This window comes from Colletotrichum destructivum, chromosome 1 (genome assembly GCF_034447905.1).
Source record: "Colletotrichum destructivum chromosome 1, complete sequence".
In the NCBI taxonomy this organism is placed as follows: Eukaryota; Fungi; Ascomycota; class Sordariomycetes; order Glomerellales; family Glomerellaceae; genus Colletotrichum; species Colletotrichum destructivum.
This window is the reverse complement of record NC_085896.1, coordinates 4140011-4164395: the sequence shown is the minus strand read 5'-3', so window position 1 is coordinate 4164395 and position 24385 is coordinate 4140011. Positions and strand designations below refer to the sequence as shown.

The 24385-nt window shown below is 62.7% G+C and overlaps 8 protein-coding genes across 8 annotated transcripts; 4 read left to right on the top strand and 4 right to left on the bottom strand.

Annotated features, from left to right (window-relative positions):
- Window positions 1–1370: 1370 nt before the first annotated feature.
- Window positions 1371–1931, top strand: CDEST_01248 (uncharacterized protein; the record flags this gene model as incomplete). Its single annotated transcript, XM_062917407.1, has 1 exon — window positions 1371–1931. One exon carries the CDS (start codon window positions 1371–1373, stop codon window positions 1929–1931), a length of 561 nt encoding a protein of 186 aa, XP_062773458.1.
- A 1529-nt stretch (window positions 1932–3460) lies between these two features.
- CDEST_01247 (Putative metal-dependent hydrolase, composite domain superfamily) lies at window positions 3461–7470 on the bottom strand. The gene is made up of 6 exons (XM_062917406.1): window positions 5771–7470; window positions 5554–5691; window positions 4404–5469; window positions 4217–4300; window positions 3980–4151; window positions 3461–3909 (listed from the first exon to the last, which is right to left on the bottom strand). The coding sequence occupies exons 1-6, from the start codon at window positions 7066–7068 to the stop codon at window positions 3647–3649; spliced, it is 3021 nt and encodes a 1006-aa protein (XP_062773457.1). The 5' UTR covers window positions 7069–7470; the 3' UTR covers window positions 3461–3646.
- A 748-nt stretch (window positions 7471–8218) lies between these two features.
- CDEST_01246 (Putative calcineurin-like phosphoesterase domain, ApaH type, metallo-dependent phosphatase) lies at window positions 8219–9813 on the top strand. The gene has a single exon (XM_062917405.1). The coding sequence runs from the start codon at window positions 8510–8512 to the stop codon at window positions 9737–9739; it is 1230 nt and encodes a 409-aa protein (XP_062773456.1). The 5' UTR covers window positions 8219–8509; the 3' UTR covers window positions 9740–9813.
- A 402-nt stretch (window positions 9814–10215) lies between these two features.
- Window positions 10216–12704, top strand: CDEST_01245 (uncharacterized protein; the record flags this gene model as incomplete). The annotated part of the gene is made up of 3 exons (XM_062917404.1): window positions 10216–10678; window positions 10725–11505; window positions 11579–12704. 3 exons carry the CDS (start codon window positions 10216–10218, stop codon window positions 12702–12704), a joined length of 2370 nt encoding a protein of 789 aa, XP_062773455.1.
- Window positions 12705–13103: 399 nt separating this feature from the next.
- On the bottom strand, window positions 13104–15094 carry CDEST_01244 (Putative zn(2)Cys(6) fungal-type DNA-binding domain-containing protein; the record flags this gene model as incomplete). The annotated part of the gene is made up of 2 exons (XM_062917403.1): window positions 13104–14689; window positions 14756–15094. 2 exons carry the CDS (start codon window positions 15092–15094, stop codon window positions 13619–13621), a joined length of 1410 nt encoding a protein of 469 aa, XP_062773454.1. The 3' UTR covers window positions 13104–13618.
- Window positions 15095–15221: 127 nt separating this feature from the next.
- Window positions 15222–17009, top strand: CDEST_01243 (Putative ribonuclease H domain-containing protein). Its single transcript, XM_062917402.1, has one exon. The coding sequence runs from the start codon at window positions 15796–15798 to the stop codon at window positions 17002–17004; it is 1209 nt and encodes a 402-aa protein (XP_062773453.1). The 5' UTR covers window positions 15222–15795; the 3' UTR covers window positions 17005–17009.
- A 52-nt stretch (window positions 17010–17061) lies between these two features.
- Window positions 17062–19038, bottom strand: CDEST_01242 (Putative major facilitator, sugar transporter, major facilitator superfamily; the record flags this gene model as incomplete). The annotated part of the gene is made up of 4 exons (XM_062917401.1): window positions 17062–17182; window positions 17233–17341; window positions 17405–18627; window positions 18815–19038. 4 exons carry the CDS (start codon window positions 19036–19038, stop codon window positions 17062–17064), a joined length of 1677 nt encoding a protein of 558 aa, XP_062773452.1.
- An 837-nt stretch (window positions 19039–19875) lies between these two features.
- On the bottom strand, window positions 19876–24287 carry CDEST_01241 (Putative basic-leucine zipper domain, DDT domain, WHIM2 domain, WHIM1 domain-containing protein). Its single transcript, XM_062917400.1, has 7 exons — window positions 23887–24287; window positions 23754–23819; window positions 23641–23699; window positions 23551–23569; window positions 23431–23496; window positions 21549–23335; window positions 19876–21480 (listed from the first exon to the last, which is right to left on the bottom strand). Exons 1-7 carry the CDS (start codon window positions 23887–23889, stop codon window positions 20319–20321), a joined length of 3162 nt encoding a protein of 1053 aa, XP_062773451.1. The 5' UTR covers window positions 23890–24287; the 3' UTR covers window positions 19876–20318.
- Window positions 24288–24385: the final 98 nt, after the last annotated feature.

Sequence of the window (24385 nt, the reverse complement as noted above, 5' to 3'; positions counted from 1 at the left end):
CACCACCACCAAGAGAAGAAACGAAACGGCACACGGCGGCAGAGAGAGGTTGACCACTGACTTGAGCTGACAGCCCCCCCTTGGACCCCACTTGCCCAACTCTCTGGCTGCTCACAGAACGCACTGGATAGGGGATGAGAATGCACAAAAAAGCTGTCATGGTGTGGTGTGCTGCAAAACTGGTACCTGCATGGCGCATAAAAACCCGCGGCTTCCCATTGGCTGCGATTGTGCCGGACCACCAGCTTTGTGCAGGTCGGCCGTCAATTGTCGCTCGGTGCGACGCCGGAGCTGTGCTTGCTTTGCTAGTAAGTACTTTAGCATGCTGACTCGTCTCTCGTCTCCTTTTTTTTTCTTTTACGTCTTCGTCTCTCGTCTTTGGTGGCGTCCAGTCACCTTGCACCGAGTCGATCCCGGGACCCGAGGCGAGGGGACTGCCAACGGGCCTCAAGTGCCCGTTAGTGGCGCTGGAAGAGTTTGGATTTGGAACACGGTGCTGCCAGCCAGACCTGGCCGCCGTGGAAACGACACTATCGGCGCTCAGGGCTTGGTGGCGTCGGCCCCCTCATGTGGTTTTTTTTTTCTTCTCTTCTTTTCAGGGGCAAGAGAAGCCGGGAATGGTGCAAACGATGACGACGTCCGGCTTGGGGCGACGTGCTGAGGATCAACAAGCTTCGGTATAGAATCCTACTCGGATGCTGCACGTATTGAGTGAATGCCAGAGGAAGAGAACTTTTTTCAATTTTCATTTTTATTTTTTTCTCTTCAATTTTCGTTTGCACAAACAGGTCTCCTCCGGTCGCTCGCTGCCTCTGTGTTTGCAGATCGACGACGAAACGAGCAAACGGGAAGGACGCCAGGAGGTGTGATTACCTTTTCAGCTAACTTTATCCGGGCAAGCGGTTCCTGGGCTGTCTGTCCCACCTGCGCAGGGGCTTCCACAAGCCAGATTGCAGGGGTTGATGGTCTCAGACGTCCACAGGAAGCAACAACCACAAACGCTCGAGAAGGCAGGACGACGAGACGAGAGTCGAGAGCAGTGCGGCGAACACGCTCTCGTCCGAATCGAGGCCCCCCGCCAGTCACCTGCGAGACAAACGCCCATCGCCTGGAATTTCAGGGCCATTCTCGGTGAGACTGTCACTGCCGCGGCGCGCACACTCGAACAATCCCTTTCTTCATGCCTCCAGCTGGAATGGCCGTGTCTTTGCCAGACCAATCAGGCTGCCGATCTTGGCACCGGACAGTAACTTTTCTAGCTGCATAACTTATGCACCCGATGCCACGCCACCCTCTCGGCCTTGCTCGCTCGCGCGGTGAGGATTCGTACCACCTCGAGAACGTGATTCCAAGCCCGAGACGGCTAAACAATGCCATACATTCTTGCGGATGGCGACTCGGCATTCCTCCCTCAGGCTCCCTCCGTCCCCTGGACCGCTTCCAGAGCCGGTGATGGACCCGGCCCTAAGGAGCCCAACATGGCCCAGGCTCCTAATGCCTGCCTCCCCTGCCCGGGCCATGGGGTCTGGAGGGGGGCGAGTGGTGGCCGCCGGTGGGGTTTCAGAACGTCGCACAGCCCCATGGCTCCACGTTCTCGAGAAAACATCCAAAAAAACGGTCCGGCGAATCACGTCCTCCGGGTCGACGGGCGGCCTGGCATCGTACCCCCCCCCCCGGCCGTCGTATCGGGTGGTGCTGTCCGGATAGCCTGTGAGGAACATCGTCACAGGACGAATATGACACTCGACTGCCGCCCGGTGCCGTCGCCGCTGACACGCATGATGCATCCCGTGGTGGTTGGTCGTCGCGACGTCAATCTGCAGAGGTCGAAGCAGCGCCGCCAGCTTGTCTCAGCCAGAAAGGCGACCGCGGTTCATGTCAACGGCCTGACGGCGTCTCGTCTCAAATTGCAACAGTCTCAGCTCATCTGAACAACATCCTCCTGCCTCTCTACCCAAGACCGAGATCAAAGACAGACTCACCTTTTTTTCCCCTTCCTTTTTCCCTTCGGTCAACCGTGCAGGGCTCAAGACAAACGTCAGTGACAACGGACTTATCCGAACCAGGACTCACCGCCGCCATTTCCACATCGTCGCCCCAGTGGCTCCCGTTTGTCCTGATATTGCCAAGAAACCCAAAGGGAGTTTGCACGAGTAAGGCAGTCAACAGCCGAGATGAACAACACGGACGAGCCCGACAGTACGAGTTGTTTTGGCATAACAGCCCATATAACAGCAGGCTCTGTTGTCTGGGCAGTGCGGTTCTCCCTTCCACCAGCCCCCCTCATCTCGGTAGGGTGCACCCCTGAGCCGCCGAAAGCGCAGGGAATCGCAGACTGGCGCGCGCTTCTGAAAACGCCCTCGGCCTCACACGGCGGTCCCCTCAATCAAACAATCGACGAATGCGAGTCGAAGCCCGATACCCGCGAAGCGCTCGTGAAACAGATTGTCTCTAGACCTGGGAGGACGCTCGACCTGACTTTTTTTTTCTTTGTCGTTTTCTTTCCGTAAGCCATCACCGCCCACAACCATCACGTCTGCGGCAGGCCGTCGTCAGCGCGGGAGAGCACTGGCGCCCATCCCATTCGCCTTGATTGCCGTGCACTGCATGCAGCCTTGGGCGGCCGGCACTTTGGCTCCCGGCTTTCTTCTTCCTGTCGGAAGTTGCGACGGTCCTATGATGTGATGGCGTGCATGCTCGCAATCTCTACTCTCCACCCCTCAGGCCGCAGGGACAGATTGGCGGATGCCGAGCCCATCCCAAGCCAGACGGTGCCATCCCATGTTCCGTTGTTCAGTTCAGCATGTGTCGCCTTTTTATCATCCAGCCCGGGCCCCAAAGCGAGCACGGCCGGTCCGACCGACCGACCGACATGGCTGACAGAGCGCAGAACCGCACGCTTCCTGATCGATGGCCGCGTCCTCTCCTCTCTGTGCTCCTCGTCTGTGATCTCTGAACCAAGCACCGTCCCTGCAAACGCCGGTACGCGTCCAGCCCTTTTGCCCGTGGTGTAGTAATACCCCCCTTCTGTGTCCCGATTTATCGTGCGCACCCTGGCTCAATGCTGTGGGCACGGGCTAGGGCTGACAGGTCACGGTCCGCGCGGGTGATATCATATTGTAGACGGGTAGCTACCTTTTCGGTTCCGACTCTCTAGCGCCACCTCCGAGGAAGCGGCCACGGGAACATCGGCTCTCTGTGAGTTTCACAAGACGAGGTTCGGTGCAAAACACTCGTTGTGCCGCTTCAGCTGCAGCCGTGATGTAGACTGGAGTCACTGTGGCCTGTGATTGTCTTGGGTCAGAGGACGAATCGTAGTCCAGAGGGTGGTCTCGTCACGGTGGCTCCGTCATTTGGGCGTGCGGCTGGGCTTGGTACGTTAAGTCACAATCACCGACAGCCGGACCATGCGACAATTTCAATGTTGCGCGGTGCTACGGCCCTCCATCCCGTCATTGTACAAACGTGTGCTTTTATTTGAAATGTGCAACGACAGGCGTACGCCCTCTCGACATGTTCCACACGGAGAGCCTTTGACAGTTTTTCGGTGGCCACAGGCTCCTGTGTACTCGCCCCGTTATGAAATTCTAGGCAGACGGGGGGAGGGGGGAACAGGACCACCCTCCACCGGCCCGCCACCGTTCACCTACTTGTCGTGTTCTTGCGGCCAGCAGGCGGCAACCTCGAGCTCGCCGTTCTTGCTCGTCTCGAAGCTGAGCGCCACAGTGCCCCCAAACTCGAGCGGGCTGTCCTCCCACACCACGATGTCGTTGCTCTTGGGGAGGCCGAGAATGTCCTCGACGTTGGAGGAGACAAGGCGGACGGCCTCCTTGTCGCCGAGGTTGGCGTACTTGGCGGCCCAGGCCGCCTCGAGAGCGAGGTCGTGGATGCGGTAGTCGGCGGGCATGACTGGTTCACGTTGGGTCAGCAGGTGTTTTGGCCTCGCGCGTCGAGACCTCGTCCGCTCCGGGCGACTCACTATCTGCAACGATGGCCACCGCGAAGTAGACGCCTGCTTCGCTCAGGATGCGGGCGACGCTCGGGGTCAGAGGAGGGCCCACCACGGCGTCGCGGTGCCGGAAGGAGTACGGCGCCGGGCGGGTCTCCGTGAGAATGACGGGGATCTGGGACTCGGCGAGCTCCAGGGCGACCTGTTTGTCCGGTTAGCCCCGTCCTGCCGGAAAACATTTTTTAAAACCTTCATCGGGGTGCTCACCAATGGCGCCTCGGCACCGCCCTGGATGACAATGTTCACGTCGGGGAAGTCCTTCTTGATGTTGATGACTTGTTGAATGTCCCACTAAGTCCGCGTTAGCATCCACTCCATGTCATCATCTACTCCGCGAGCATCCACTCCGCAAACGTCCACTCCGCGTCATAGTCACAACGAGCTCGCGACTCACGTGGTTGTTGGCGTTGACGACGAGCGGCAGCTTGCCGGAAGCGACCTCGCCGAACGTCGTCTCATTGTGCTTCCCCTTGCCGTCGGCGAGGATCCTGCGCAGCTTCTTGACGGCGGTGCTGATGGAGCCCACGCCGGCTTTGGCCTTGTCGTCGATGGTGACGTGGAGCGCGACCTCTGGGCGGAAGACTCCGCCGTCGAGAAGGGTGCGGTCGGTGCGGGTGAGGATGCCGACGCTGACGCCGTTGACGAAGCCGCCCTCCGCGCTGAGGGGAGGCGTGACAGCACGGGTGATACCGCCGAGCCGCGCGCGCGAGAAGGCCTTGCCCTCCAGCTGGACGCCGTACTTTGCAAAGTCGAGGTTCTCCGGGTTGCCGCCGTCCTTCTTGGGGTCCGCGAAGCCGTCGCCGGTGGAGTCCTCCGTCGCGATCTCGACCATGCCGAGGGAGGCCGTCAGCGCCGTCAGGCCCGGGAGGACGTGGCCGTTGGACAAGTCGAGCGTGGTGACGTCGGGCTCCGCCGAGACCCGGGCGGCCGCCGACGAGCAATTCTCGGGCGTGCCGAGACAGGCGACCGCCCCGTTGCTGATGACGAGGGTGAGGTTCCCGCCGGCGACGTCGCGGAAGACGGTGGGCACCTGGGGGTGGCTCTCGAGGAAGGTGTTCGTGATGCCGTTGATGACGAAACCGGCCCTCGCCTTTTTGGCCTTGCCGCAGAAGGCGGTCCTCTTCTCGGGCGCGGGCTCTGTTCGCATCTTGGGCGTGGCGGGAAGGGCCTCCTCGGCCGACGCCGCGTTGAAGGTCGTGCCCATGCTCTCCCGGACGATGTGGTGCTCCAGCTGCGGGTTGCCGTCGACGTAGACCTGCAGCGGGGTCGCGCCGATGGACAGCGGGTGGGCGTCCCAGACGACCAGGTCGGCGTCGTAGCCCGGGCGGGCGTAGCCGACACGATACCCCAGGTCGATGGCGTTTGCGGGGATCGACGTGACGGACTGCAGGGCCTTGTCCTCCGGCAGGTGGAACGCGTGGCCGACGCCGGCTTGGAACATGATGTACTTGGCGTTGGTCCTTTGTAGCACGCACGCACGTTATTTACCGCTCCTTTTTTCTTTTCTTCAACGACTACTTTCAGGGATACGGAACAAAGCTTACTCGCTGGCGGGGCCGTGGTCCGACTTGTAGGCAACGGGGATACCGTGCTCGTTGAGGATCCGGCCGGAGGACAGGCTTGGGCCGTAGGCCTCGAACTTGTACAGGCTGAACTCGGCAAAGGTGGCGACGGTGACGTTTCTGTTGCGATGGGGTGTCAGCAGAGCCGGCCCGTGGACCCGAACGGGGGAATGTGGGGGGGGGGGGTTCTTGTACTCACTCGCCGTACGCCTTGAGCATCTCGGGGACCTGCCAGGCCTCGAGGGCGTGGTGGAAGGCGCGGACGCGGACGCCGTACTCCTTGGTGACGCGCAGCATGGTCTCAAAGTCCTCCGGGAGGTAGCAGTGGTTCTGCATGGCGACGCGGCCGCGCAGCATGCCGACGGTGGACTCGAGCTTCAGGTCGCTGGGGAAGTCGCCGTGGTCCCTGACGAAGCGGAGCTTCAGGTCGTCGTCGTCGTCGTCGGACCCGGACGAGACGCTGGCGACGGCCTCGCAGTACTCATCCTGCTTCTGCAGGTGCTCCTTGGCCTTGGCGAACTGCTCGCGCAGGATGTAGGCGTTGGCCATGCGCGTGTGGCCGTAGACGCGCTTGGGGTTCTCGCCGCAGGCCAGCTTCATGTAGCGGTGGCGGGCCTCGGGCGGGATGTTGTGCTCGAGCAGCAGCTCCTCGACGACGTACTCGCCCAGCTCGCCCGACTTGAGGACGTTCTTGATGACGGTGCCCTCGCCGCCCATGATGTTGGCGGAGCCCGGCAGGATGAGCGAGGTGGTGATGCCGCCGGACATGATGATGCGGGTGGCGTCGTCATACGCCTTCATCGAGTCGAGGATGCGCATGAAGGGGGTCAGCGGCCCGTACGCCTTGCTCATCTCGTTCTCGTCGCTGGTGACGGGCAGTGCCGGCCACAGGCCGGTCGAGTGGTGCGAGTGCATGTCGACCAGGCCGGGCGTCACGAAGCGGCCGTGCAGGTCGTGTTCGTCTTCGGTGGCCGCCCCCCGGGACTGGATGGACCTCGAGGCCGTCGTCGCGAGCTCCGTGATGAGGCCCCTGTCAAACCGGATGTCCATGGGCTCGGGGGCGACGGACTCTCCGTCGAAGAAGGTCATGTTGCGCAGCACGACGGGCCTGGCCTGGCCACGGGCCGGGTTCCATCGCGGGTTGGACTTGCGGGATCCCGGCTCGGGGTTCTCGGGAAGCGTCCGGAGTGCGGCGCAGTGCTTGACGGAGTCTCGGAAGCGAGCCAGGTGGGCGGACGAGGACGCGTGCCGGGCGACGTCGCGGAGCGTGACCTCTCGCACGAGGAGAAGCGCGGGCCAGGCGAGGAGGGCGGCAAGGAAGACGCACACGAGCACGCGCAGTGAGACGAGGCTCCGCACGATGGCACGACGCGGCCGGACGCGGGGGTAGGCCGCGGCCTCGTACGGAGGCGGGACCGGGAAGGAGGAGGAGTCGTCGTCGTCGTCATGGAGGCCGGCCTCTTTCGAGGGCGATGTTGCTTGTGGAAGGGCCATCATCGTGTGCAGTGGTCCTAAGGGCAGAAAAAAAAAAGTCACGGAGCGAGCGAGTGAACGTTGGCTGCGGTCACGGAGGCATCACATTATGTATTCAATCCATCGACATCAAATTTCGAGCGAAGCCGCTTCGGAACGAGATCAATCTACAAAAGTTCACCCGGGAGTGAGAGGGGCAAGCTGACGACGAGGCACCTTGGACCAGACAGGAAGGTCGATTGGCCTGTTGCCGGAGCTTGGGCCGTCTGATAAGAAAAGGGCGTTGGTAGTGGCCTCGCCTTGTTCCCGGTGGCATCACTAACAGACGCCCCGCAAAGGCGTGCTCATGTTCCCGATTGAAGCTTTATCGTCGACAAGGAGCTTCGCTGCAGGGGAGAGTTGGGGGTTAGCGAACCACTGCCAGAGCTGCACCCCACTGCGCTGCACACTGCAACCCCTGGGGCACCTCCACTGACAACCCCCCCCCAACCTTACGGGTCTCCTACCAAGGTTGACGCAATTCACAGCGGCATCGGCCGACAGCGCGCCGGGACGACGACGGTCGACGCGTACGGTGGACGTCTGTCGGTTCAATATGACGCCTCGTCCGCGACTGCGCTGGCGGATATTATCATATCGCAGGTCGCACGTAGGTAGTTTGCGTTTTTTCCCCCTTCCTTCCAAAAGGCTAAAGCAACACAGACACACCCAACATCCTGCGAGTCGTACAGCAAAAGTTTCGTCGATTCAGGCAAACATGCCCCCCGGCCATCCGCCACACGCTCAACGGGCCTTGCTGCCGGTTCCTTTGAGAAGCTGAGATCCTTCGGAAGGCTGAGAGTCTTCAATTGTCTCGGAGTCCTGACTTCTGCGATTCTCCATCGGTCAGCCGTTGGCAGCAATGAGGCGAGGGGGAGGAAAAGAACAGACGAGAGAACACTAGGACGCTGGGAAGGGGGGGGGATGTTCAGCGGTTGTTCCCAGCGTCTTACCGCCTTTGCATGCGCTGAACAGTCGAGTCCGCCGCCGTCTTCGTCTCGACCATCCCGGTTGGCTTAGACCCCCCCGTGTCCCTCCCCTGGAAACTCTCCCCCCTCCCCCAAAAGCGGCATCTGCCACAGTGGGCCTGTTTTGGCTCTGTTTGGGATTGTTTGGCCCCTTGAACAATGAGAGATCCCAGCTGCGGCGAAGCTCTGCCAGCAGCCAGCAGTCAGCAGCTTCAGCAATCCCGCTGTTCCGCTCGACATCGCCTTCGCCAAATCCCATCATCCTTTTAAATCCACGCCTCGCACTCCGCTCGGTTTGTTTGTCATTCTTGGCTGGTCCCTGGTGGTCTCGCGGCTTTGTCTCTCCCAACTTTCTCATTACTCGGTTGTTGCCAATCCTCTGCACGGGTCCTGCGTCTGTCTTACCCCAAACCTCGCAATCAGTATCATCATTCCACACGCACACACGCACACACACGATGCCCGCTTCCAAGCAGGCGCTTCAGCCGCGTCCGCCGCAGTCGTCGTTGCGGCTGCTCGAGCGGATATGCCAGCTCGTCTTCGTCTTCTCCATCTCCTTCGCCGCCATGTACATCATGATCACCAAGATCTCGCCGGGCAAGTGGCCCTTGACGGAGCCGTCGGTGAGCAAGCCGCGGCTCAGGGTGTCCTCCCAGCGCGACTACATCATCGCCGTCTTCTCGGACCTGCACTTTGGCGAGCAGGAGTTCGGCTGGGGCATAGACCAGGACGTCAACTCGACCCGGGTCATGCGGTCGGTCCTGAAGACGGAGCAGCCCGACCTGGTCGTGCTCAACGGCGACCTCATCACGGGCGAGGACACGCACAAGGAGAACTCGACGGGCTACGTCGACCGGATCGTGCAGCCGCTTGTCGAGACAGGCCAGCGCTGGGCGTCCGTCTACGGGAACCACGACTCCAAACACACCCTGGACCGCGCGCAGCTGTTCCGCGCGGAAAAGGGCTACGACCTCTGCTACACGACGTCCATGGGCGGCGGCAAACTGCCGGGCATCACAAACTACTACGTCCCTGTCTTCGAGGGAGACTCCAAGGACCCCATGCTGCTTCTGTGGTTCTTTGACAGCCGGGGCGGCACTAGCTACCAGACGGATTCCGATAACATGGACGACATTCCAAACTGGGTCGCCCCCGAGACCGCCGCCTGGTTCACCGAGACGTACGACGAGCTCAAGGCGACGCACGGGCGCGTCATTCCGAGCGTCGCCTTTGTCCACATTCCGCCGCACGTGTTTCTGGAGGCCCAGCAGGCCAAACTGGATCCCGCCCGGTTCCCTGGCCTGAACGCCGACAGCCCGCTCGCCATCCAGGGCGGCCAGGGCGAGGAGGACGCGCCCTTTGTCGAGGCGCTGCTCGAGGCCGAGGGCCTCCACAGCGTCTACGTCGGGCACGACCACGGCGACTCGTGGTGCTCGACATGGCCCGGCCACGAAGCCGGTCTCGGCGCCGATGCCCCGTTCCTCTGCTTCGCCAAGCACACGGGCTACGGCGGCTACGGCACGTGGAACCGCGGCGCCCGCGTCATCAGGCTCTCCTTCGCCCAAGGCGACGACCCCGAAATGTCGGTCGAGACGTGGGTCCGCATGGAGGACGAGCAGGTCGTCACGCGCGTCTCCCTCAACGAGACGTACGGGCTGGACAAGTACCCTTCAAACGACGGGGAGTGAGCGCACCGGATGCGTGCTGCTCGCAAACAAACTGCTTCGTTTGGCGGCGGCGGCGCCCCTGCCGTCCACAAAATGCCATATGCCGTTTCCCGCGCGCCGGCTCGCTGCCGTCGCATGGGCTGGGGTCTCAAAGCAAAAAAACATTCGCGTGCGAGAGCTGTCAGTGATCCCGAAGGATGCAGTGCCCCATCACTACATTCCTTCCCACGTTCCTCCCTCTAGGGCCCCGTGGGCTCGCACGGAGATTGCAACCCTTTGCCCTTTTCGCCCTGCAGTCAGCTGCCGTCAGCCAACCCTTGGCAACCGTGCAAACGCCTCGCGGCAAACTAAAAAAAAAAAAAAAAAGGCGCCAAAAGGAGAGTCAATCCAGCCATCGTCGCAATGCCACAATCCTATTGTCTCGCTCTCACTTTCTCTCTTTCTTCATCGGTGCGTTCCCTCGCTCCTTTCGGTTTTCCAGGAATAACCACTCAACCATGATGGACAGGAACCCGACTTCAATAGGACGACCACCGCCGAGATATACGGCCTCCAAGCCGGTCAACATGTCCCGGCAACCTCTGCGATACGCCCGGCGACCCGTGTACATTGTGGCCGCCTACCTGCTGTTGCTGGTGGTCCCCTGGCTCTGTGTATGCGTCGTCAACCGGCGAACGACGGCGGACCCTTGGGGCATCATCATGCAGAGCGACCTCGACAACTACCGCCGGTGGCTAGGCGTGGCGTCGTTTCTGGGCACGGTGGCGGCCGTCGTTGCCCTGCCGTGCGTCGCGGCGCTTCTGGCCTACGGCGCCGTCGTCTTCTCCCAGCGACGGTCCAAACAGCAGTCGCTCACCGTCCGCCAGCTGCTCGCCATATCGGACCTCAAGTGGACGGCCTTCGTGTCGAGCGGCGAGTCGTCGTCCTACTTGCTGCTGGCCACCGGCCTGCTCCTGCTCGGTACGTTATGCCACATTCGCTCGTCGATCGTGACTGACATTGCCAGCTGCCGTGCAACCGGCCCTCCAGGCACTGCTGATGCCGGCAACCGGCCGTTTGGTGTACCCTTGCGACAGCTCGAGGCACTTGAGCAAGTGGGATCGAACGTGCGACGGTGCGGGACACCGCGCCGAGAGGATTGGCAGGGACGCGGAGCCGGTGCTGCTCAGGGAAGCAGACGCCCCTCCCATCGTCAGCGCCGTCCGAAGCCGCTTGGTGAACGTCACATCGGCGGATATCCAGGAGAACCTGTGGCGGGACGGCGATACGCATCGCAGCTTCACGACGGGAGAGTACCAACAGTACAACGACTCGTTCTGGGTGTCGGCGGTGCCCGCCGGGGCTACGACGGGGCCACTCCGGCAGCACTCGATCCGGCTCAGCTCGTCCGCCGACTGCAAGGCCGCCGGCCGCGACGAGTTTCCCGCCCGCTGCGACGGCTACGCAACCTCGATCGAGGGCTTCGGCGTCGTCGTGCGCACCTGCATGCCGGGCAGCCACGCGAACACGGCCAACGGCGTGCCCCCGAGGCGCCGCCAGGATGTCGAAGAGGTCCTATTTATCGACGCGCAAATCAGTGCAGAGGCAGCCGCGTCCAGAGACTTTTTGCCGGAGCCGGCCGAGAACGTCACCATCCGGTGCGTGGCCAGAACGACGCGCGCGTTTTTCGAAATCGCCAACGCGCACCCGGGGTCCCGTCCGTCCGAGATGCTCGACGAGTGGCCCACGGACGAGGAGATGACGCACTTCCATGACTACGACTGGCTGGGCAACCTCATCACCAAAGGGTAGGTCGAACACAGACGGCCGCCAGTGGAGGGGAGGGGGAAGGGGGAAGAACCGCAGGCTAACTCTGCACAGCTCGCAAGACGACTGGGACCGGGACCGGTTCGCGGGCTGGTCCTCGCCGCAAGGCCCGCTACGAACGACGGCTGAGGCGCTGTTTGGCGATGGGTCGTATGCCCACACCGTCGTCGGCTTCTTGAACCAGACCTTTCCGGACCGACGATTCCCGGCCGATGCCAGCTCCGACAGCGCTGTGCTGGAGGCCACGCGCAAGGCCTGTGCCCTGGAGGCCCCCCTCAGCGCCTGGCAGCTGCCTTACAACTCGGAAAACGACGCGTACGATTCGTGGTTTGCCTCGGTCTACCAGGGCTGCGCGCTCGAGGACCTCCCAAAGACGCTGTTCAGGATGGCGCAGGGCCTGCAGTACGAAAAGGTGGCAAGGAGCACGCTCGGTGTCGGCATGTACCTGTCCAACGCGGCCGTCCTGCAAGACGCCGCCTCCAACGCGGCAGCGAGGACCATCTACAACCTGACGGGCGTTGAGTTCGTCGCCCCCCGCTACAGCCCCGGCGCGACGGCGGCCGTCAGCCTGCTCATCGGCGCGCAGGCCGTCGCCCTCGTCCTGCTCGTCTGCTACATCTACAGCCTGCCCACCTGGACCGACACGCTGGACGCCTTCGCCATGATGAGGCTCGGGGCGCACCTGAGGGACTCGGTGGAGTTTCCCCCCCTGGGCCGCGTCGACCGGGAGGAGCTCGCGATGCTCGGCGAGACGGATGGACTGCTCGGGGTGGCATCTGGCGCAGCGGATGGCTCGGAGGGCGACCTCGAGCTGGCTGCCTTGGCCGCCCCCGACGCCACGCCGCGAGACGAGGCATCTGCGCACCAGTACGCGATGGTCGGCCCGCTGTCACCCACCACCAGCAGTACAGTCTCGTCCGGAGATGTTTTGGCGGCGCCCACCCACGCGCGTCAGCCCGCCACAATACCCGGGATGGAGGCCAGCGAGTTGAGCGACTATCTCCAGGGGGCCCCGCCGGCGTCCCCTACGGTGTCGTCCGATCGGAGCCCGTCTCCGCCACCGCCGTACATACCGGCGAGGTCGCCCAACAGGGGCCGGCCAGTGGGGGGTCTGTTTGAGTTGGCTCTAGGGGCCCCTGGGCTCATCACGCAGGCTTTTTGGTCGAGGCAAAGGCCGTAGATTCCCGACAAAGGCCATAGATTATTGTTTTGAGCGGGGGAAAGGGAATGGATCCTTGATTTTGTTGATACCCAAAGAATGAACATTATTGAAAACAACCCCGCATCCCCGTGCCTTGCCTTGTCAAAGATGACGAATGATGCCACGCCAATCATCCGCTAAAGACTTCAGCTAACAGGACCCAGGACGAATGTGGACCGGCTATCGAAGTTTCAGGAGGGGGTTTTTTATTCTTAGACCGGCCGCCGCGCTAACCATGTGTGGAGAGCCATCTATCTCCCTTGCCTCTCGTGGCCCCCTTTTTTTGCAGCTTCCAAATTCCAGCAGCAATGCGTCGAGGGAACGAGGGAGGGGCTAGTGGTTGTGGTTTTTTTTGGGGGGGGGGGGGGGGGTTGAATGGTTCTTTTGAGACGATGGGCCCGGCGTGATGTGGCAATTGGGATGTGGGCTTCGTGGTCTGCGTGTCGAAGGGCACTCTTTTTGTTGTAGTGGGTAGTCTACGGTCATTTCCCCCTCGCCAGTCACTTCTCCTGGCGCAAAGGGGGAAGCGATTTGTCAAAGTCCATACGCCTCTCGCGCTGCCGCCGGTCGTTCTCGCAGGGAAGTCAATACTGGACGGCCGGCTCGAAAGGGACAATATTGAACAACGGCTATGCCCAAAGGCGTCGAATTTCGTGTAGGGAGGGGGTGGTCGGCCAGCACGACTCCGAGTCCTTGATACCCCCATCTGCCTGCTACTTCGCTAGGAGTAAGTAGTAACTCGGGGAATATGCCAGAGAACGAACAATCAACGAGGTACCGACACCATTGTGTGACGATTCTTGCACCGCCCCACGACGGAGATGCCCTGCCGCCACTTTACAGCAACACACGAGCCCCCGCCCCAGTACTCGCAAGCTGGTGACTAGAAAGACTTAAGAGACCAACCCCCTCACCCGAGTCCCTAGTCCCCGCCTTGCCAGCTCTTGCTTGATCGACCGCGACATGGTCTCCAGCCGACCGGACGCCCACCAGGCCGCGCCGGCCCCGAGGAGCAGCCGCGAAACGGTGTAAAAGTGGTACAGCACAAGCAGCGCTCTCGAGTCGTTGGCGACCACCATGTCGAGGAACGGCCCGAAGCAGAAGAGCGGGAAGGCGAGGATGTGGCGTTCCAGGTCGGGCCTCCCGGCCGGCCGAGTGTTGGTCTCGCGATGTTTCCAGAGCGCCAGCACGACCGACAGCAGATCGACGATGGCCCGGAAGGAGACACGCTCCTCGTCGTCCTGGGCCACGCAGTCGGCACCGCGCCCCAGCTCGTCGTAACGCTCCATGAAGCCCTCGACGATGCTGTCGCGGTCCATGCCCTGCTCCGCGACGATCAGCTCGAGCGCGCCGCACTGGGAGTTCTGCCACGCCTGGGCAAAGATGCTGCCGGAGCCGTGCGCCCGTGCGCTGGAGAGAAAGACCCTCACCCCGGAGCTGAGGAGGAAGAGCCGGTCGCGCGAGAGGTCCAGCGCCGGGCTGCCCGGGGCAGCAGCATCCCCCCCGTCCGGGAAAAAGTCCAGATCGCACCAGGCGAGATAGTGGATAAGCTGCGCGGTGAAGAATAGCGGGTCGTACTTGTCGTCGCCGCGGTCAAGCACGGCGCCGAAGAGGGCGCAGCTGCGGGATAGCAGAGCCATGGCGGCGTCCGCGTACGCCGTCTCGTGGGGCCGCAGGATGCTGAGGTGGCGTGCGGCAACGGCGAGCATGGCCGTCATCAGGTACTCGTCCCCGAAGGCGAGCGGCACGACGGACGGCCAGAGGTCGGCGAAGCAGAGGGTGGGGATCGTCGCGTGCTGGAAGTGGTGGAAGAGCTCCATGTGCAAGAGGTTCACGGGCCCCGAAGTGTCGAGCGGCCTCCGAGCCGGGGGTTGGTCTCCGTCCTCGGGGCTTGCCGGCTTCGGCGGCGGGGCGCAGGTCTCATTCCGCCGGAGGCAGTTCGAGCAGGGGAACACTTCGTCACACTGGGTTTTTGTGTGTGTGAGTACTGGTGAGGTTTCTATCGAACGGGGACACGCGTCTTTCTTTACCTTGACCTTTCTCTTTTTACATGGCGCACATCCCCCCCTGCTCTTCTTATGGGCCACCTTCTTCCTCGGTTCTGGTTGGGCGGAGTTCACGAATCGGAGAGACGGAGGCGTGTTGTCCGAAGAGGCGGAGGAGAGGTGCTCCGGCATGGTAGGAGGCCCTCGGTCTTGATACTCTTTCGATGCAATGCTCTGAGGCCTATGAGTTTGCGCCGTAGAGTGAGAGACGCAGGAGGGAGGTCGTTGAAGGGAGCCTCGCTTTTCAAAAAGGGAATGCGAGGTAGGTGGATCCACGAGCGGAAACGGCTTAGTGTATGCGCTACCGCACGGGGCAACTTGCATCCTTCAGGGGACGAACGAAATAGGGGTCTTGTAGCCTGTGACGTCACTGAGGAATCGCTTCACTCAGGGAAGCCGTTGCCAACTTCCATCGCCGGCTTCCATCATCGCGAGACAGCGACTGCCGACGCCTGCTGTTTGCACAAAATTTATAGAATCAGATACAAACTACCACATCTATTCATCATCACGTCTTCAAAACAGGAGGCTATGCTGGGTCTTGCTCAAAAGTCGGTCTCGGCAACACACAACCCTTGGGCCACTAGAAATGTGCGCCCTGCCCGACCCGACGGCATCGTGTTACCCTTCCGCCATCAATACGGGCGCCCATCAGCTCCCACGTGCAAAGATCATTCAAAACCTCACTTTGCAGGCAATTGACTGTCTCAATCCCGTAACTCGGAGGGTCCCATGGCGCTGGCCAATTCTAAAACTGGCATCTCCAGTCACGCACATCTATGTGACCGCCGGCAGAATGAAGCCCTTGTTCCTGGTCTGGTCTGGTCTACCACTGCAGCAGAGCGTACCATGTTACCTTCCTCGAGGGCCCGCGAGCCAGCTTCTTGATATCCCTACGGACGTGGCGATCTCGACTACTGCCCTCCACGTAACCTGGCAGCCGACACAGTCCCAGTATTGCATACTCTGCATTTGAACGTCCTGTTACAAATTGAGCTCGTACCACTAACCAAGACCACACCACGATGGAGTCGATCACACTCGCGGCCGACGACGAGCACCAAGGACACCTCTTGGCCACGCCCATGCCCGACACCACCGAGCTCCCCGCCGCACCAGATGCAGCAGGACCCAAGTTCCAGGGCGACCTCCTCATCTTCCCCCGTGCGGAAGCGCGCATCCTGCCGACGGCCGCATCGGACGGCCCTCCAAGCCCCTTCATCCTCAATCTCTTCACCGACGCCTCGTTCCCTATGACCAAGCACCACAGGGGCCCCTCGACGCCGTCGCAGCCGGCCGGCGCCGCCGTGCTCTGGAAGCCGTGGCCGGGTTTGGCGGGGCACGACCCGTGGCACTCGCGGGCGTTCCAGGTGCTGGCGTGCCGGGACTTTTGCGAAGCCGAGGTCTTTGCCGTCGTTGCGGCGCTCGAGACGGCGGCGCTGCTGTCGCACCTCATGCCGGAGCTGAGACAGGTGACGGTATTCACGGACTGCAAGGACGCCATCCGGAAACTCATCGCGGCTGCGGAGAACGCCTCCGACACGCTCGTCGAGCGCGCCGTTGCAGCGTCGCTCGAACTCGACGCCAAGGGGGTCCGGGCCCTCGTGCGATGGTGCCCCGGCCACGTCGGTATCGAGGGGAACAGCAAGGCCGACGAGCTGGCGAGGGAGGTCCGCTACTACAACTTCAGGCACCTGGTGCCCCGGCAGCAACCGGCCTCGGTGTGCGGGTACGTGATTCCGGGAGAGTACCTGGAGAGGGCGCGACGCGGCGACTGGTGGGAGGACGGAGCCAGCCAGCCGCCTCGGACAGACAAGAAGCAAGTGAGCGTTTGGAGGGATTGCGAGGAAGTGGAAGCGTCTCAAGACGATGGCATTGTGACACCCCAGCCAGCAACACGGGAGGAACCACCCCGGAAGAGACAGCGTACAGACGAGAGGCCCGGACCAAGTGGCCGCCATGCGCTGCTGCCAAAGGGCACCGGCATGGGTGTCTCTGTTGCCGGGGACCAGGACGTCATCGTCGCGGGGTTCATCGCCAGATCGCGAGAGACTCCGCCACCAACGGCGGCTGTAAACGGGGCCGGAGAACTTTCGGAAGTCACCGACACATCCACGCAGCAGACCGCAGCCTCTCCAAACATGTCAGATAGCGAGGAGGAAGATGCAAACGACACACGTAGCCTAACCCTGGGACGAAGCCCGGAGCCAGGCGAACAAACTAGTCTTGAATAGCTGCTCGTCAGTGTCAGATACATCCCTGAATAAACACAACACATGATCAAACCTCTTCTATGCATCGTTCTCGTCGTGGTTGGCGTTGACGAGCCGCTCGGTCGCCGTCTGGGTCTTGTGGAACCTCCAGGGCTTGACCCCGCGCTCGAACAGCTCGTCCAGCTCCGCGGCAGACCGACTGTCCCGACGTCAGCGTCCCCAAGCGATGGCGGGTGTGACAGAACATACCCCTTGGTCTCGGGGATCAGGAACCACATGGCGATGACGAAGGGCAGGCCGACCCCCACGTAGAAGAAGGCCGTGCGGAGCTCCCAGTTCCAGCGGTTGCCGTCGACCACTGCCGAGTGTTGTTAGATGGGGAAAGAAAGAAACTTTCCGTCCACCGAGAAGGGGGCCCTACTGTAGGGGGTCAACACGTTCATGACGACGCCCGCGCAGGCCGTCGACGCGGCGCCGAAGCCGGCCGTGTAGGGCCGGAGCCTCTGGGAGGAGATCTCGCCGATGAAGCCCCAGCCAGTCGCCCCGTTGGCAGTCATGCCGATGTCTACCGCCGCGCACGTCAGCATCGAACGCCTTTTGCACGCGTCTTTGCACGCGCGCCAGAGAACAGAGAACAGAGACACACACTCACTCCAGAGACAGGCAAACAGGACGAGCAACACGGACGTCGGGCCGCGTCTCGGCACGACCCCGAGGACGCCGATGGCCACGCACGCCAGCCAGGACAGGGTGGTGCCCGAGCACGAGATCCACCTCCGCCCGACCCTGTCGGCGAGCAGGATGAAGACCACTCCCGAGGCGATGTTGATGCCGGAGGTGATGCACGTCGCCTGGAAGGGGTCCCGGATGCCGGCCTGCTTGAAGAAGTACGAGGCAAAGGTCGAGAAGAGCGTCAGGCCGACGAACTGCTGCGTCATGAGGGTCCAGAGCGCCGTGACGGTGCGGCGGCCGTCGACGCCCCTGAAGACGGCGTGCCACCGCACGTTCTCCCGCGCCCGCGCGACCTCGAGCTCGTGGTCGACGGCGATGACGAGAAGCTGCAGCTGCTGCTCGACGTCGTAGCCCTCGACGTCGCGGTACAGCCTGCGCAGGCTCGTCCTGGCGGCGTCTAGCCTGCCGCGGGTGACGCACCAGGCGGGCGACTCGGGCACGAGGGCGTAGACGACGACCATGAGGCCGACCTGGCCCCACTGCGTGTAGACGGGCGTCAGCCAGTCGTCGGGCGCGTACCCGGACACGACCTGCAGCGCCACGGGGGCGAAGAACTGGCCGAGGGCGAACCAGAAGCTGTAGGCGAGCAGCAGCCCGCCGCGGATGCGCGTGGGCGCGACCTCGGCGATGTAGGTCGGCACGGTGGACTGCAGGCTCCCGACGCCGACGCCGGCGAGCAGCTTCGCGACGAGCCAGACGGGCCAGGTGCGCGCGACGCACTCGCAGAGGACGCTCGCGCACAGCACGAGCCAGTACCAGTACATGGCGCCCTTGCGCCCGAGGCGGTCCGACAGGAAGGGGACGGTGGTCATGCCGACGATCTGACCGACGGACATGATGGAGCTCCAGCCGCTGAGGATCGGGGCGGCGAGGTTGGGCTCGCCGGCGGCGGTCGTTTCGGTCGCGAACTGCCTGACGAAGCCCGGGTTGGCGATGATGTTGCCGTTGATGCTGGGGAAGTGTCAGTCATCATCATTATCACCTCCATCACTATCACCGCCATCATCATCACCAACATCATCATCGCCAACATCACCACCGCCATCGTCACCACCACCACCACCAGCATCACACGCGGGGCTCGAAACGGCGGCCTCACCCGATCTGGTATCCGTCCGTGGCGGCGCTGAACGCAACGGCGAGGCAGGTGGCGGAGCACAGCTTGAAGGCCTTCATGGTCTCCCACGGCGTCAGCGTCTCGTAGCCGGACACGCCCTGGCCCTTGGCGGCGGCATCGAGCGACGCGTGCTTGGGATTCGCGTCCCGGCCCTCGGCCGCGTTGTCGGCGTGCTCGAGTGCGATGCCCGCTTCGTCCTCTGTCATGTGGGATGGGGGTGGGTATGAAGGGGGCTTGGAAGCAGTGATGGATGAGCTGTGGGATGAGGTGTAAGAGGAGGAGGCTGCTGCTCTTGTGTTGCATTTACCTACCCACAATCACAACCCAGATGAGAAGATGCGTTCCGTCTTTATACACCTCCAATCCAGCATGAACCGGGAGGGCCAAGGATCTACCCCAGACGAGGCACGAGGGCATCGCAATGATAGCCCGAGCCAACATGGACCCAGCCCTGGACGCCGCATCAAGGACATGCATTGCGCTGTCCACCCAACCCCCCCTCCGCCTCGTGGCCAGCGTACCGCTCGTTCGGCCGACTTTACCCCGGCTTTCGCCGTCCCACAGCAAGGTCGGCACTGGGAGCCAACGCCATGCCGGTACTAAGCAACGGCAGTGAAGCATCGACAGACTCCCTCTCCCCCCTCCCCTCCCCGCGCAATCAGCAGCTCAACAGCGCGCCGAACACCACGCTGCGTCTCCAACAACTTGACACAGGATGCCCCAGCGGCGAAGCGGTTAGCGGTTCCGTACTGGGAAACTCGCCGTCGTTTAAGGTTCGGCCGAAGACTTTCCAACAGCGGCGGTTGGCATCCGGGCTGTGCTGTGTTGTCTACAGGTACAGGTATGTTGTTCCGATCCGGGCGGCAAGGAGTTCCGTCCCATCCATCCCATCCCCATCGCGATATGCCGGGATTGGGTTGGCTGCCTCGGTGAGAGACACGACACGCTTGAGCAAACGGACTTCGTCCCCGTGCCTTCATCCCCGTGCTGGCCTCTCATCGGGGCATCCAAACTCACAGTCAACAGGGGCACTGCACAGGCAGCCGTCGTCGAACAAGTGTTTTTGTAGAGTGTTTGTAATCCTAAACCTAGCCCATGTGGCCGATATGCAGACCGCACGCCACCGCCGCCCAGAACCGCCCAATGCTTGAAGCCATCGCCAACCATGCTGCAAGAAGAAAAAGAAGAAAAAGCGATACTGATACCCTCCCTCCATCGTATGCGTGTGCTGTGCGTGGGATGCCTCCGTTGTCTTCTTTTTTTCGTCTGTCAGGACACCGCTTTTTTCTTCTACCAAAACACCGTAAACAAGCCCCGTCCGGGTCAAACGCCAGCCGAAAAAAAGGGAGAGAAAAAAGAGTCTATCTGGGGGCGGCTCACGCCACGCCAGGCCCCTTTGTACCGTCCCGCGCAATCATGTCTATAATTACAGTGAAGACTGCCCCCGTCGTGCTGCGGCCGTCCCATCGGCATGTGTGTACGTACGTCACTTGCGCCGCCTCGTCTTCGCCGCCGGCGCGGGTTCGGGCGACGGCTCGACGGCCTGCCTCTTCTTGGCCGTCTGCTTCTTGGAGCGCGGCGGCGGCGGCGGCGGCGGCGGCTCCGAGTGGAGGTGGCCGAGCTCCTCCACCGCCGTCGTATTCTCCCACGCGAGGCACCGGTAGTTTGTCGGCTCGGGCGTCGGCTCGTGCTGCCGGCCCCGCGTGCTCATCCGCTTCGAGTCTCGCCTCTTGTCCTTCTTCTCCGGCTTCTTCTTCTCCTCCTCCTCCTCCTCCTCCTCCTCTTCCGCATTCGCCTCCGCCTCCGCGATACCGAGGTACTTCTTCCGGTTCTCCATGTTCTGGATGATCTTGTCCCTGAAGGCGACAATCTCCTTACGCAGCCGCAGCTCGTTGAAGCCGCGGGGGTCCAGCCACTTGAGCAGATCGTTGACCTGCTCCGGCTCGCTGTAGTAGCCCCACTGCTGGGCGTTGAAGACGCTGGTCGCGCCCTCCTCGAGCCTCTTGCGCTCGAGCACTGTCATGTCGAACTTGTTCTTGTACTCGGCGAGGTACTCGGCGTCCGTGTCGATGTAGCCCTGACGCTCCAACTCGTCGGGGCCCTGCACCCATATGCACCCGTTGGCGTACTCGGCCGCCGCCGTCGAGCTGTCGGGAAGGCCCCCGTACGGCATGCCGTTGCGCTCGAACCAGTAGTACCGGTTCCAGAAGCGGTCCTTGCCCAGCACGCGCGTGCGCCCGCAGTCGGCCTCGCGCAGGTCGTTGTCGATGACGGCGATCTCCTCCTCGCACTTCTTGATAAAGTCCTCCTTCTTCTGGATGTCCTTGAGCACCTTCAGGAACTGCTTCGACTGCTTGGGCGCCTTGGCCGCTTCGGCCGCCTTCTCCTTCCGCTCCTTCTCCTCCCTGCGCTTCCGCTGCCTCTCGGCCGCGCGGTCGTTGGCGCGTCGGAAATTCCGGCGCGGCGCGGCGCCGCCCTCTTCGTCTGAGTCGGCCCCGTCGTCTTCCGCGTCCGCGACCGACTCGTCGGCGTCCGTCATCTTGACGTCCTCATCCGCCTTGGGCTCGGTGTTGGCGGGCGGCGACGGCGGCATGTTTTCGGGGAGTAGGATCTTGCGTTGGTCATTGAGCGCGCGCAGCTCCTCGATCCTGTGATACATGTCAGCACTCTTCGGTCACTCCCTCCGCCTCCCCAGTAGTCATTGGGCCACACGTACGCCTGCTTCCTCTGGCGCTGCCAGTCAATCTTTTCCTTGCGGAACGCCGTCATCTGCTCGCTGCACTCCTCCATGTACGTGCGCATGGCCTTGGTCTGCGTCGTGAGCATGCAGACGATCTGCAGCGCCTGCACCCGGTAGTCGACGTCGAGGGCGGCGTAGCGCTCCCGCACCGTATCCTGCGTCGGGTCCACGTCGGGCGGGCACAGCTGCGCGAGCAGGTCTTCGCACCGCTCCTCGAGCCGCTCGTTCTTGGACAGCTGGTGGAGCAGGCCGACCATGATGCGCTCCCAGCCGCCGTCTTGGAAGTTGCGTTTCCTGAGCTCCTCGATCCAGTCGTAGTCTTCGAGCACGTCCTCGGCGCGGTGCCTGATCTCGGGCTCCGCGTTCTGGCTCTCCTTCTCGGCAGCCCTCGCCTCCGCGAGCAGCCTCTCGGCCTCGGCCTTGGCGAGGCTGCTTCGCGTGGCCCTCGCCGGGGGACGGTCCGTCTCCGGGGTCGGCTCCTTGGTCTCCTCCTCTTCCTCGTCGGACTCCTCGTCCGAGTCCTCTTCGTCTTCCAGCTCGGGCAGCTGCACGTTCACCTTGCCGCCGTCCGCCTCGCCGCTGACGATCTGCTTGAGCACCGCACAGTGGATCTCTTCAAACAGCTGCACCGTCGTGTCCGCGGACGCGACGCACATGGCCTCGACGAAGTCGTCAAACGTGAAGGAGTCGAGCTTGAAGATCTCGCAGTACACGTTCAGCGTGTCCCACGTCTCCAGGAACGGGCCGACCGACTTCATCGACATCTTTTCGCGGATGCCGGCGCTGCCGTTGACGACGACATCTTCGGAGGCGGTCGGGGGATCGCGGCAGAGGAACGCCAAGGGCGGCCTGACGATACCATCCCTCAGCGGCACCTGGAGGTCCTCGATGGGGTACTTGGGAAGCGGAGGGGGCGGCGGGGGCTCGGGTGCGGTCATGGAGTGCGGCAGCGGCTGGTTCCGGAAGTTGAGCGGCAGCTGGAAGGGATTCTTGTGGGGCGGCGCGTGGAAGATGCCCGTGTCGGCGCCCCCGAGCATGCCCGGCGACCCGTTCTGGCCCTGCGGGAACTCGGGCGACTGGTGCTTGCCCTTTTGGTTCTTGGGCGCGGGCTTCAGTTCGGGCAGCCGCGCGGGCCCGTTCTGCTGCATGGCGCCGTTGACGCCGTTGGCCCCCCCCTGGGCGTCCTGCGCCGCCGCCGCCGCCGCCGTCGTCGTCGTTGTCGTCGGGGTGTGGCTGGCCCGCTTCTGCGCCTGCAACTGCTTCCGCTCCATCAGCTTGGTATCGTAGCGCAGGTGAGGCGGGATGCGCGAGTCGATGTGGTACTGCGCGGCGACGTCGTGCTTCACGAGCCACGGCGCGCCGTTCCAGGCCTCGCGCGTCACCGTCTTCTTGATGAACGACCGCAGGACCGACTTGGTGAAGATCTTGCGGTCGCGGAAGATGTGGTCGTCGTCGACGACGGCCTCGACGCCGGGCCGGTCGTCGAGGCTGACCGTGTACCGCGTGTAGGGGGCGGTTTGCGTGCCGTCGGGCAGCACCTTGCCGCCGAACCGCGTCTTTTCCCGCACGACTCCCTGCAGCCGTTCGCCCTCGGCCGTGCTGACGGTGACGGCCTCGCCGGGGTAGTAGTCGGCCCTGAACTCGTCAAAGACGAGGTCGACGAGCGCATCGATTCGGGATACCGTCTGGAACTGGACGCGACGCAGGACGGGGCCCTTGAGGGCTTCGGGGAAGGCCTGCTCGACCTCTTCGGCGCCGGCGAGCTGCGCTGGGGTTAGCGGACTGAGCGGGAAAAGGGAAATCGCCAAAACAAAAAGGGAGGGGGGAAGGGGAGCAAAAAAACCGCGCCGATACTGACCTCGCTCTTCAGGGCTTCGAAAAACGTCAGGCCCGAGTGCCCTGTGATCTGGCAGATGAACCGCCGCTACGCGATGGGAGTCAGTCTTGGCCCGCAGCCCCACCCTCGTCGGGGACATACCTGTTTGTAGAAATCCATTCTGGGCCAGGTTAGCTTTGGCGCCCCGCGAACGACGACGCAGAAGAAAGAGAAAAAAACAGGGCATCTCACCTGGTGAGGTAGTCCTCGTAGTGGGCAAAGACCTCGCCGGTCTGCGGGATGTGCCAGACCTGAGGGCCTCCGTCAGTACTGGTCGCATCGTTTGTCAATGTCACTGGGCGAACCTCTGCATTGTCATCCTTGACGTCTTTGGGCGGCAGCAGCTGCACCGGTTTGCGCTTGAAAAGAACCTGGGGCCCGTGTCAGTGCTCGGCGGCGTCGAAAAGCGCGTAGGAGAGAGAGAGAAAGAGGCCGTACCATGGTGGCGGTAAGCTACAATGGCATGGTCCGAGACTCGATGTGCAAATGCGCGGCGGGGCCGAAAGTCGGCCGTCCTTCTCTTCGGCCGATGTAAGTGATGCTGTAGAGCCGCGGGGAGCCGGTCGAAGCAGGCGCGTTGTTATGATCGCGGCCGGAGGGAGCGGAGTCGCGGTCGTGGTGTCGGGCAGGGGGGGAGGTCGGCAGTGCGCTTACACGCGAGACTCGTGGACGCGGTACGGCTCGCAGGAGACGTGTCGGAGACGGCTGATGGGGGCTGCAAATGGCGATGTGAATTGTTGGTGGTTGTGGTCGCGGGCGGATGGTGGAATCGCAAAGACCAGCGAGTCGTGGGTGAAACGTCGAGGGAAGAGAGAGAGAAAGAGAGAGAGAGCGTGAAAAAAAAAACACACAGCAAGGTGGTGAGGTTTGGGGAGGAAGGGGAAAGAGAAAAAGAAGAGAAGGGCGCCAGTGAAAAGCGGTCCTGGCCGTGGGCCCG